The sequence below is a fragment of the Chinchilla lanigera genome, unplaced genomic scaffold, assembly GCF_000276665.1.
Source record: "Chinchilla lanigera isolate Chin_1 unplaced genomic scaffold, ChiLan1.0 scaffold00052, whole genome shotgun sequence".
NCBI classification, from domain to species: Eukaryota; Metazoa; Chordata; class Mammalia; order Rodentia; family Chinchillidae; genus Chinchilla; species Chinchilla lanigera.
The window spans coordinates 12,099,753-12,113,390 of NW_004955453.1; the positions used below are offsets into that span (position 1 = coordinate 12,099,753).

A 13,638-nucleotide genomic window follows, 5' to 3' on the forward strand; every position below is an offset into this window, starting at 1 on the left:
CCGGGCCCACCCTCTTGGCAATGTCTTCAGCCTGCTGCACTCCTAACTTAAGCATTTATTCCACTGGGATAGGAGCGGTAGGATAGCAGCGTTGGCACGGCGAACCATGGCTGGGATTTTGTATTTCGTCTTCTTTTCGTTTCTCTTTGGGATTTGCGACGCTGTCACCGGTTCTAGGGTGTACCCGGCGAATGAAGGTAAGCGCGGGGTAGCCCTTCTTCGGTCGCGGACAGACAGGGCACGGTCTGCGGGGGAAGGGTCCCCGCGAGCGCGGGCCCGGCTGGAGTGGGGAGCCTGGCGCGAGCGGTGCGTCCCAACTCGCGGGAGGCTGCGGGCACCCGGGGGTCGGAGGAGGGGCGGCGCAGAGCCGCCGGGCAGCCAGCCCAGAGGCGATGACCCGTGCGGGCCGCCTGGCTGCCCAAGTTTGCAGCAAAGGGCCAAAGTTTATCAGCATCCTCACGTAGGGCCGGCCGAAGCGCCCCGAGGGGATGCCTGGAGCCCACCCCAGGACTTGAAAACAAAACCAAATTGGGCCCCGAGTCCTCCTCATCGGCAGCCCTCGGCGGGGGGAGGCGCGGGTTCGCCTCGCAGGGGGAAGCGCAGGGCTCTGGGTGCTCGCGAAAGCCTTCGCAGCTCTGGTTTCTGCAAAGTTTCTCGAGCTCCGCGCTTCCCGGGACCGGACTCGGCCTCAGCATCGCAGCGGCCGTGGCGCCGCTCGCGGGCGCCAGTGACCTGATTTCTAGCACCCGGGCCGCAGACACCTTTCTCTGCGCCCGGCCCCGAGCCTTTCGGTGCGATCGCCGGCCCAGGGGAGCCGCCAGCTCCTCAGACCGCCCGGTAAACCGGGAGCACCGACCGGCAAGTTGAACATAGTGGAGTTTTCACATCTCGCCCCCCAAACAGTACGCTGGTCTAGTTTAGAGCGGATGCGCGAGACGGACAGGACCCAGCTGGGTATGCTGCTTGCTGTGCGTCTATTCAGATGTGCGGGCAGGATTGTATGCGTCGTCGTGTCTGTGTGTCTGTGTGTGTGTGTGTGTGTGTGTGTGTGTGGGTGACCATTTAGTGTCTGATAGGCCCGGAGAGAGGCGAGTTGTGTGTGCGTGTAATGTGTGTGTGTGTGTGTGTGCATGTGCATGTATCCCCCTCGCCAGCGTAAATGTGTGTAGGGTGCGAGTGCCCCCGTGGACGCGGGCCGTGTGTGCCTGTGCAAGAGCGTCCCGAGGGCGTGTGCGTGCTTCCCAGAGGAAAGCTTGTAGTCCAACCTGCATGCATGCAGCCGACACTCTGGTGGACCCTTCCCCTCACCACGTCCATCCGTCCATCTGTCCGTCCGGCTCTCGGTCTCCCCAGGCATTCATCCATCTGTCCATCCGTCCGTCCGTCCGTCCATCCGTCTCTCGGCCGCCCCAGCCATCTGTCTATCCATCCACCCATCCCTGTGCAGTCTATCATTTTCCTTGTTCCGAAGGAGGGAGCCAAAAACCAACTTAGCCTTGGCTGGCCCGCCGGTACCCAGAGCTCTCTAGACCGAGGCTCCGAGCCTGGCGCGTACACCTGCCCTCAGACGCGGCTCAAGGGGAAAGGGGCGCTCTCCCGCCCTCTCGGCCTCCCTCCCTTCCGACCTGGGTTCAGTTATGCTCTGCGCCGCCGCCGCCCAGTCTCCAGGGTCATTCCCCGGGCGGAATCGTGCGCCCCGCGTTCTCCCGGCCACTTCGCACACTTGTTAGGACATTTCCTAGACCTCTCACCCCAGACGCAGAGATTTTCTTTTCTTTTTCTGCTCCCCCCTTTCTTTCTTTGGCCTCTTTTTGCATATTCTTTTAGAAGCAAAACTTGGGAACGCTAGACAAAAAGGCACTGAGGTTGAAAGGGGGGGCTACACTCCCCTCCCCCGCCCCTCCTTCCTTTAAAAATTAATTCATTTTGTTGCTTTTTATTCCCATCACGTTTCCTTTTCTCCCTTTTACCCTCCCTTTCTACTCCCTCCCTTTTTTTGTAAATTGGGTCTTATTGTTCCCTTTGTGTCCCTAATCCACCTTACATAAATCCAAATGGATGTAGCGGGCTTTTCTCTGGGGACCAAGGGGAGAAAACGAGGAGGGGGCGCAGCTCTGGGCGGGAGCCGATCCGGGAAGACTCAACATTTTAAAATAATTAACAGACCCCAGGAATTCAGGCTCCCCGGGAGGATCGGGGGAGGGGGAGGGGCTGAGTTTTAACTGTCTTGACTTGGGGGGAGGGTATAATAAGAGGGAACATGGGCAGAGTTTCGAGCCCGGGGATGTGACTGAGAGTTGGGGTGCCCAGGAGCGAGGATGGAGTCTTCGAATTCCCACCCCTCCCCCAGCCTGAAGGCCCAGCCTCGCTGATCAAATTAATAACCCTGTGAATCCTTTGAGATGGGCCTTTCGAACTCCAGGCCTGCAGATCGTGGTGGGAAAGGGAATGCGAAGAGGTTTCGAATTCATTGCGTCCTTTTCAATGTCGTCAGTACCTTGTCCTATTCCAGCCGGAGCGGGGTACTGCAGCTCTGTAGGCTCACTCTCCCCTAGGCTTTGAGGCGCATTCTTCACGTAGCACAAACATACTGAATCCCTGTGCACTGAGCACCTAAATTCAAACCTGTGATTTCCTCGGGGCGGAGGACGAGTCCCCGATTGTCCTCCAAAAGACCTGGGAAAGACAGAGTACTTGAGTACATTTGCATTCTAATTCCACACGTCTGGCGCCCCTTCCCACCCCCTCTGTTCTGAAACTTTGATTTTTTTTGAAGCAGCGGATATCACATACAAGGACTATTTATTTGGTGGTGAAGGGGAAAAAATGTTAGGGGACAGACCTTTTTCCCTGACCCTTTGGGTGCTCTGCTAAAATTCGCTTGTGCTTCTGTCGCCATGAGGATGAGTTATGCGGTCATCTGAAACTTGCACAAGCAAACACTTCTAGTAGACACCAGACAGAGATGAACATAGATTTTGCTGTCAAGTGTGACTGCCCTACATTAATATCTATTTTTTGAATTGCACTTGAGATTCTCTATTCATCCTCTTTAGAAAAATGAGTCCACGGAGTCCTGGGATGGAATTTTAAATGCTAAGCAAGTTAAATAAATAAGAACCTGCAGATTTAAAGAGGAGAGAGGATCAAGTGAGTAATGATTATTTACATAAGTGAGACCAAGTTTAGGTTTTGATCAGAGTTGGATATGCACACCCTCCACACATATGGGAACGCTCAGGCAAATGGTTTTTGTATTATTGGCTTTTTCCAATTGAAAATTAATCTATTTTGCTTTTTTTTTTTGCAGTTACTTTATTGGATTCCAGATCTGTTCAGGGAGAACTTGGGTGGATAGCAAGCCCTCTGGAAGGAGGGGTAAGTTCTGAATTGCTTTCTAACGCAAAGGGTGAAAAAGGAATGATTAGCAACTTTCAGAGAGTCCTAATGGCTTGATTCTTGGTGATTGTGGTGAGGGGGTCAGATTTCCGCTGTGGCCTATGAAGTGAATTACGCTTTGTTAGGGAAACCCTATACTCCCTTCGGATGGCTCTGTCATGGAAGAACTAGAAACCAAAAGGGCAGAAAGCGGTTTCAAAATTAGGCGATCGGTGCAGGTATAGATTTAGATGCCTATTTACAACTAAAATACCAACAAGAAATATGATCTAGGGATCAAATTAGAATTCATTCCTGTTACTGTGTTGGTGATCACGAAGCCCTGACGGGGTTAATTTTAGAGCAGTTGTTCTGCTTCCAGATGAGGAAAGTGAATAAACAAAGATACCAGAAAGAAAGCATTTCTGATTGTACCTACATAAGTAGAGTCCTTACCTTGTTGTTACAGCCTTAAATGAACTGCTGGGCAGGCTGAGAAAAAGCCTGGTGGGCTCATGTTAGGGTGCATTCTAGGCAGAAAAACCACAAGCTTGTGCATTGTCGGTGTTACGTATGAGAACTTTTAAGTATTTGGAAAGCAGATCTTTAGAGCTTGGGAAGCTATCCCTGCTCATTTCTTTCTCAAATTTGTAACCCTCACTGACTGCCTTCTTCAGTGGTTTCAGAGAATGCTGGTGGATCTCTGGTCACATTCTCCCAACCTTCCCCCTCCCCCCAGTAACAAGTCGGAATGAATCAGCTCTGGGAAGAAGTCAGTATGGCCTGTAACTCTTGACTTCTGCCAAATTGGAATGATTCTTACATCCTTTCAAATTAAGCAAATCATCTGACCGTCACATATTCGATAGTGTATGACTCAACTGATTAAAAACAGTCTGAGTGGAGGATTAGGAGTCTTTACCTGGCAAAAATTGCAATGCTAACACCCAGCGTGGGACTCCACATCCAACAACTGAAACAACTATAGAGGATTTTAACAAACAGAGATTCACAGAAACTGTTGAGAAGATGTTTCCCAAATAAGACCAAGCAAGAAAATAGGGATTAAAAAAAATGAAAAGCAGGTCCTGGAATCTATCTGAAATAAAGCAGAGATTGTAGGGCCTTCCTCTTTTTCTGTCTGAACTTGACTGCTGTTGTTGTTTCGGTCCTCCCTGAAAAATTCTAGTCTGTGCCCAAAACCATTTTTTCAAGGGGAGGGAGAGTGATTGGCAGGCCTCTGGCAGTGTAGACAGGCTGCATTCACCACTGATTGCAGGCAATTGCCCTCATCCTTTGAATGTGAAGAAAGGTACAGCTTTATCTTAGTGAGAGTCAGACTCATTGTTAATCCTATACCCTGGAAAGGTCACTGCTTCAGGCAGGGTTTTCCCAGGCTACACCAGGAGGCTTTCTCCATAGGTTCAAAGGTATTGCACGTGCTAGCAAAACTGAAGGTGGGAATTACCTGTATTGTATTAATACACTTAATGAGTCTTATTATTCCTATTGGCTGTTTTCAAGTTTGAAGAAAGAATATACATCCAGTGTGATTCTGAACCAACTCATTTCACTAAACACACATGTGACTTATTTGAGAGCACTGTCTATGGGCTACCTAGTTTCTGGAAAGGTTTTATTGTAATTTAATATGTTGCAGACATCTTCCTTTTCCTCTTTTCTTTCTTTCTCTCTCTCTTTCTCTCTCTCTCTCTTTCTTTCTTTTTCCTGTTCAGAATTGCTGAAAGAACACCTGGTCACTTTCCTCAGCGCAAAACTTCCTTCCATTGTCTTGAATTCCATTAAAGAGATACTCTGCATAGTTTACTGTATAGAGCCCAGAGCTTTCTTTGGGCTGGTATAGGCAGGTTTTTTTCTTTTATTATGTATGAGGCATATAACATTTTAAATATTGTTATGAAAGTTTAGAATGAACTTTTACTAGTGTACAACTGAATTAGTCATTCCACAAACATCACTACCATTGAGAAATTGTGTGTGAAATTATATAAAATGTAATTAATGCCTACATATCATTGAAGAAGACTTTTTCTAGCCTTAAAAGTGAAGGGATGAACGAGGTATCTACCAACTAACTAGGTATACATGGATTATCTTTCAAAAGTTCCTCTTTCTTTGGGGTAAAAACATATTCATTCTTTTACCATTCTAAAGTCTCTAACTGTAGTTAGAACATTTCTTATCTAACTTTGTTGGAAACTTAGGGTAGTTGTGTGACAATGACATTTGGTTTTTGTTGCTAGGGTTACTTTTAAAAAGAAACCCAATTTCTCAATACCAACCAGTAAAATGTGAGGTAGAATCCAGACAGACAACTCACTGTCCACAAAAGCAATTCTACAAACACCGGAAACTGGAAATGATGGCTCCTGATGGTATAACCTTGTAGCAAAACACAAGCTACCCTGCTGGTGTTCATTTTTTTTTTTTTTGGTTTTTCTCTGGTACCAGGAACCGAACTCACAACCTTGCGCTTGCCAGGCAAGCGCTTTTGCCGCTGAGCTAAATCCCCAGCCCAATGCTGGTGTTCATTTAAAGGAGTCTGTGCTGAGGGCTGCTGCTGACTGCACAAGGCAAGATATGCCACTGTTGTTTCTAGTGAATTGATCAGAGTCAGACAAGCTTGGAAAGTTCATACTAGGCCTGGATTGTCCTGTATGAGATCTGTGGTGATATCTCTCTGTGCTTTCATTTACACTGATAAATGTGTTTTCCTGTTTTCCCTGTGTTCTGAGATGAAGAGCATGCTGAATCGGTCTTTTTGAAGGTGGGGATCTATTTTTGGATTTTACATGAATTTTCCCAAATAAGTAAATTACTGGTGATTTATTGCTTGCTAGATAAGAGAAAATTTTAATCACCGCAGGGCACTTACTCCTCCCACTTCCAACTTTCATAATGGGAGCAGATGAAAGGAATACTGAATTTTATGCATTATGGCCCTTCACGTAGTAACCTTTCCATCCATTAGTAGTTTTCCAATGCGCAGACGGGAAACCAGTTTAAAGATACATTATGATTCTATGTACTTTGTTGGATTCAATGGAGCTTAAGTGGAGCTATTGCAGAATACAAATTTTGTAAAACTATCTTTTTTTCCTTTAATTATATTCTTGTGTTAGGTACTTTAGCTGATTTATGCCAGATCTATACCAATACATTACTGTAGAAGTTAATGAAGAACTGGAGGCTGCCTACCAGCCTTCTAAGAGCTGGAGGCAAGAAGCCCAAACTCTCTTACTGCTTTTAGGATTATTTTTAAAAGCAATGGGGAGAGTAAAGTTACCACTTTAGTCACAGTGAATGCCTCTGAATTCAGATTATTCTACCATTAGAAACTTTATGTTAGAAAGTAGAGGGAAACCCAAACACCTCTGACTTCCTTTAATGCTTTTGGGCTTTCAATCATGAGCACCACTTACTATTTTATTTTCACTGTCCATTGACTAGTTAGAAGCAGAGCACGTCTTCACTTCTATTCACCTATATGTCAATGTTTTTAAGAAGGTGTACAAAGTTTTTAATTATATATTTGCTCTTGAAAAGCTTCTACTACTGAGTGTATTTGAGAAACCCAATCATAAAATTTGCCTTCTTCCTGGATTACAGAAACCAGAATCATGGGGTTTTCTTTGCTCCTTTTAAAGAATAGCTGTGGTGCAAAAAAACAACAGTTGACTTTTTTTTTAGGTATTAGAGAGAAAAGTTCTGACAGGAGCACCACTAATTAACTGATAATTGTCTTCCTTTGGCAAGCTCTGCTCTTCCTGCCCTTAATTTGCTGATCTCTGTTCAGTGTTTGAAACAATACACATACTAGCTCTTTTTTTCTTTTATTTATGAGCAAATTTGAACAGTTGCCACCTGAAATTGTAGCTTTTGTAATAATAGGTGAATTGGAGGTTGTTAGACACCTCAAAGAACCACTGAGAACTCAGAAGCAATAATTCACGATTGCTTCTAGATTTTAGGGAAGAAAATGAAATAAACAAATAAAAAAGACAAAGCCACACCCTCAATGAAATATTGTTTGATCTCTTATAATACGCATTATTCATGAGAATTGGTGCAAAGTAGTTTTCTCCATTATTGAAACAAAAATAATTGATATTCTATGAGAGCAAAGTAGAATAGAGTAACAGGATTGACAAGTGGTGTGTGATGAAACTTTGTAACTGATACATTTCCAACTGGATCTTTGCAGTGGGAGGAAGTGAGTATTATGGATGAAAAAAATACACCAATCCGAACCTACCAAGTGTGCAACGTGATGGAGCCGAGCCAGAATAACTGGCTGCGAACTGATTGGATCACCCGAGAAGGGGCTCAGAGGGTGTACATTGAGATTAAGTTCACCTTGCGGGACTGCAATAGTCTCCCAGGAGTCATGGGGACTTGCAAGGAGACGTTTAACCTGTACTACTACGAGTCAGACAACGACAAGGAGCGTTTCATCAGAGAGAGTCAGTTTGCTAAGATTGACACCATCGCTGCTGATGAGAGCTTCACCCAAGTGGACATTGGTGACAGAATCATGAAACTCAACACTGAGATCCGGGATGTTGGGCCACTGAGCAAAAAGGGGTTTTACCTGGCTTTTCAGGATGTGGGGGCCTGCATTGCCTTGGTGTCAGTCCGCGTGTTCTATAAGAAGTGTCCGCTCACCGTGCGCAACCTGGCCCAGTTTCCAGACACCATCACAGGGGCTGATACCTCCTCCCTGGTGGAAGTTCGAGGCTCTTGTGTCAACAACTCGGAAGAGAAGGATGTGCCAAAAATGTACTGCGGGGCAGATGGTGAATGGCTGGTCCCCATTGGCAACTGCCTATGCAATGCTGGCCATGAAGAGCAGAACGGAGAATGCCAAGGTAAGAGGAGCCATATTGTACTTTTCATTAGGGCTTAGTGCACATAATTAAATCAGAGATGAGGCTAAATGGAGTAAAGCCAGTAATTAGCAGCCCCTGTGGGATGTGATGGGACAGAGGGGTCTAATGAGTAAGTGCTATAGCTCCAGGTGGCAAGGCTGAGACTTTTCTAACACTGGCAAAATAAATGATGCTGCCGTAATCAGCGGAAGGCCAAGCACATTTGCTAACAGGCACTTAGATCTGAGCCTGCTTGATGCACCCTCTGAAATGTAAATGAACAGCAGAGAAATGGGCTTGATTGATCCATACTTAAGGAGGGCGGACACATTTTTTGAGCCACAGTTTTCCTATGCATATAGACTTGGTAAAATGGCAAAGATGGTGCAGATCTTTCATTTCAAGTATATGTGCATGGATTATTTAACTGTCAAATCAGTATTGTTTTCTAGCTCGCTGCCACTGATTAAAATCAAGCCATGTAAATAAAGGTCTTTTTTTCCCTGTACCTGTGGACCAGAGGAGAAGTTGCAAAGTGGAGAAAGAATGTTTCCAGCACATTCTCTTCCACTGAACACTCATTGACAGGGTCTCTAAGGGAAATCAATCTTAACGAAAGACCTCTTTATTTCTCTTAAGAGATGACAATAGAGTTAGTAAGAGTCTTATTTGATCTGTGGTCAGAGGCACTAGTCAATTGCAATCCATTTTGGTTATTGAGTCTTTGAAAAAAATAATGTATTTTTTATTATGTTAATTATGGCTTGTCATATTACTACGATGATTTTTTTTTCTCACCTCAAGTTCAATATGTGCAGTTCATTCTTGCTGTATTTCCCCTTTCTATGAGAATGCTGGAGAGGTCTTTTACTCCAAAGCAGTTTTGTATCTGAGTAAGGGATGAGAGTATCCATATTTACATGGATGGCTCATATATGTGTGTCTTATCTTATAAAAATCATTTATCCCAAGTTTTTGTCTTGCTTGGTTTGTATTTTTAGTGGTTATCGATAGCCTCCTGCTGCCTAGCCTACTATGGTCCTTTCTCCACAGTTACAGTATTACTGTGTCCCCTCTGCAGAAGATCAGAGAGATCTTTCCTTCTGGTGATTGTTGAGCCATAGACTGCATCACCACAAGGCCCAACTGACTTGGTGATTAAACGACCTGAAATAACTGACTGACAAACAATTTGTCTGGCATTTCAACCATCTTAATGACAGGGTGGGATTAATTATGGGGCATTGGCCTTGATTGGCCAGGAGTCAGCAGTCATAACCCAGAGAAAACTGCATTCTTGGTAACTTGGTGTGATAAAGTTCTGTGCTTCTCCTGTCATAGTTTGTATTTTTTCCAAGTGCCACTACTAGTCTGCTGTTATTTCTAGAAGTAACTAATGTTGAGTGCCCTTCATTTCATTGCAAATTAAACAGAACAAGGACTGGCTACCTTTTCTCTTAAAGTAGGAAAGGAGAACTTGTAAACCGAAAAATCTGAATTTAAAGTTTTCTATAAAGATTAATTTTCTACTGTTTTGTTTACTTTTGACGGGGCAACTACTTGACACACGGTACCAAGTGAACTGCACCCTGAAGTATACGCGGGCGTTAACATGAGAAAATATGTGAGGGCATGGTTATTGGCAGCTAAATTACAATGATCATAGCAGGAATGGGGAAACGAACAAGGCACTGATACTGCACCACATTTTAGAGTAGATTATTCTGCCTTTTTGGGTTTTGTAAGACAAGGCTTGCCCATCTTCACATGTCAAGATTCTTATGTGTACTTAAAACACACGCGCGCACACACACACACACACACACACATTGGTTTCCATTTCCTGCTGAAATGTTCACCCCTCTAGCATTAGCTCAGCTCCCTGTATCTAATGCCATTGATTTTCAATTGTCATAGAGCCCAGTAACTCATACATTGCTACACTGTGCAACTCCTTGACATTTTTACAGCCTAAATTAGGAGAAAAAGAGGAAAAGATGTAGGGCAAAGTGAATGTAAAGGCAATTGAACATTTTAGTGACTTGCGTTATGGAAATAATCTTGGGAATCCAGTTCATCATGTGGCTCATGGAAGGGGCGGGTCTTGATGATTCAGATCCATGTGTTTCAGAGCAACTTCTTTCTATCTGTGAGTGGAAGGGAGAAAGTTGTATAAGCCATTTTTTGAGAAATTTTAGTGTTTTCAGGGTTTTTAAAAAAATTATTTTGTTTTTCTCGTAAAAAGATTAGCTTCTTTATGAAGAAACTTCTTGTGCAAACATTACAGTCTGCATACTAGTTTCGTCTATACAAAGTAAAAATACCTGAATTTATGGAAAAAGGAAAAGCTTCAGAGACAAGGATTCTTAAATTCTAAACTTGAAAAAGATGACACAGCATCATAAAATCCCAAATAACAATCACTGACCCTTGACATTACTGGTATCAAAGAAGCACCCAGGCATAGCAGGAAGAACATGGAGACAAGGAAATCCATCTCAATTTGGTCACTTTAGCTGTATGACCTTGGGCACATTTCTCAAACCTTCTGAACCTTGGCTTGTTCATCTATAAAATGGGATGCAAAAAGTATTACATAACTCACAAACTTGCTGTAAGGCTTCATGACTAAAGCTTGGTAAAGGTGACCTTGTAGATAATAAAACACGAATAGGTGCAGATTTCTTTGATTGCCTGCTCTCTTCAAAGTCAGAGTTGTTGACACTAAGGTTGCTGAGTTGAAACAATTAAAGGAAATTATCTTGCAGCTGCTCTCCAAAGTCAAGGCTAGGAAAGGATGCAGATCTGTGTCTGTTCTCTAATAAAGAATAATAACCGTTTTCACACTTCATATGGAAAATGATATTTGGAAAGTGTCTCTCTCCCACCCCCCCACAAGAAAGAGAACTTTCCTTTGAATGAGAGACAAGTGCTTTGCGAATGGGGCAGAAAAGAGTGTCAAGACAGCTTAGGAAGGAATGAAAGGGAGAATGAGCTGAGTCTTCAGAACTCTGGCAGCAGGTTCCTCCCCATTGTCTTTTCAATGAGTCCGCTGTGCAGGACAAATAGAAGGACAGGTGAAAGGTCATCTCCTTCCTCATCCATCTTCCTTGGGGCCTGGGAGGTCAGAGTGAAGATTGATTAAGATTTTAAATGTTTGACAAAGGATCCTTGGGTAAAAATGGCCAGGGCGAGCTGGGGCCTCGGGTCTGTTGTTTGAATCTAACCCTGGTCATCCCTCGGAGTCATCAAGGGACTTTGGGGACACAGCTACACTTCCTCTTGGAGTTCTACTCCCGGTAGTACATGCTAATGTGAAGTCCGGAAGGTGTCAAGGCTGTGGGGAGACAGTGAGCTCGTCCCTAGCGCGGCTGCAAGTTCACTGCATGCTTCGGTAGCATTTTCTGAAATGATTAGGTTTGGTCTCCTTAGGACAACAAAGAATCTTAGCCACTGTCTGGCCTCTTCACAGAGCCTGCATGACTGGAGTTAGCACAGGTCTAGTGATCGGGTGCAGAGGGCGACTGAACCGTGCTAAGATAAGACACCAGGCTTGGGCAGGCTGTCAAAGAAAAGAAGGAAAACCCAGCCAGAGCCTCCTTCAGCGCCTCTCTGAGTGAGGAAGTGTGCCATGGGGATTTGGGGCTGTGCTCCTCACTGCAGAAACAGTAAGCTGAATGAACAGAGGAAATGGTTCCTCACTATCTGAACCTTTTGCTTGATTAAAAATCTTCAAAAGTGAGAGGAGAGGCCCAGATTGACTTTTTGGAGACTAGTCACAAGTAGTATTTTCAGAGAGCATATGTATATGAATAATACTAGCAAAAAGAAAACATTCTTGATAGGATTGTCCTTAAGGTCAAAGAACCCTACCTGTGACAAAATGAAGCTAGGCAGCAATCAAGAATTGCTAAAATACATAAATGTTTTTGGTCTGGAGGGTGATGCAGTGGTTCACTGCTTGAGACCATTAAGCCTTCAACGTCCAGCATCACATCAAAAAAAAATTAGTTAAAATGTATATGTACATACATATACCCATAATTTCACTGTAAATTGAGTTATCATTTGGTACCCATATTGAAAATTACATCTGTGATGTGTTCATATCAGCAAAAGGAATCTCATGAAAAGCTCTGGTAAGAAAACAAGACAAATAACATGGTGACAGTAAAATTTTTAAAAAAAATTAACGTTATGCTCTGAAAAAGGGGCGGGACCTATGTCAAAAAAAAGATGACTTTGTTTTTCTAATGTACTGTAAAAGGACCATAGGAGAAAGACATGATGGAAAGGAAGCATTTAAAATAGAGTTCAGAGAGACGCTGTTTTATATCTTTTCCACTTTTGAAATTCTTCTGTCTTTGAATCGTGTCTTTAAGAATCAATTGCTTGAATCACAGAGCTGCTTTTATCTCTAGCTTTGAAGCATGGCTGTGATCGCTGAATAACGTAATTTTTTATCTATGAGAAGAGCAGAGTTTAATTATTGTCCTTTTTTTCTGTTATACTTTTTTCCTTCTTTGAGTGACCAAGTTTCTTTCGTGAGTGTGAATCATGCAGTGGTCTCTATTTTGGGTTCACCAAAGCCTCACGTAGGAATTATCTCAGTTAGGGATTTTTGAAATATGGTGTTTAAAATTTGATGACTTATTTTAGTCCAACTGAGCTTCCACGTACCTTTCAAAAGTGAATTAAGACATAATTATTCTGTTAATACTTGAGCGTTTCAGAAAAGAACTGATTAAATGGTTTTTCAGTTACCACCGAGAAGAGCAGAGGTAGCCTTGATACGAGTTTGACCTTCACAGCATTGAACTTCACCACTCAATTTTTCCCCCTATTTAATGAGCTTAATATTGCCCAAGAAATGCACACTTTTCAGAAAGATTTGCAATGCAGACCTGTATCAAGTAAAAAGGGATGCCTCCTACTTCCTGCACACAGCAGAGTTTTTCAAGCTCTCCCCCCAACTTTTATGAGTTAACATGTTTTACATTTTGACACATAACCCAAATGTACCATGTATATACATATTTTTTAAAAAGAGATATACAGTTTACCTCTTAATTGTTATCTTTTATGATACTTGCTTATCATGGATGTCACTTCTTATTAGAGAGTGTAACTCTTCATTTCTAATTGACATTAATAGCTTGCAATATCAATGCTGTATATCTTGCTCTTTTAAACTTTCCCTTGTTGGTAGATATTTAGGTTTTCTCTGTTTCCTGGTAATATTTTTAAACATCATTTGTAACTTACACACTTATGCTTTAAAAGATTGAATGATTAACCTTGTTCTGTGTGTTCTCTAGTTCTGCCTTGAACATGTAGATTTTGTAAAACTTTTCTGAGGGAGCGAGTTCAG

General features: G+C 43.4%; 1 protein-coding gene across 1 annotated transcript in view; it reads left to right on the plus strand.

The window, feature by feature from the left end:
* The first annotated feature begins 47 nt into the window (after positions 1–47).
* The window catches only part of Epha4 (EPH receptor A4), a 140,400-nt gene continuing 126,809 nt past the window's right edge, over positions 48–13,638 (plus strand). Inside the window, exons 1-3 of the mRNA XM_005395504.1 lie at positions 48–197; positions 3,311–3,378; positions 7,604–8,267. Coding sequence (XP_005395561.1) covers positions 107–197; positions 3,311–3,378; positions 7,604–8,267 — 823 coding nt within the window. The 5' untranslated portion in view covers positions 48–106. The remainder of the gene's footprint in view (positions 198–3,310; positions 3,379–7,603; positions 8,268–13,638) is intronic.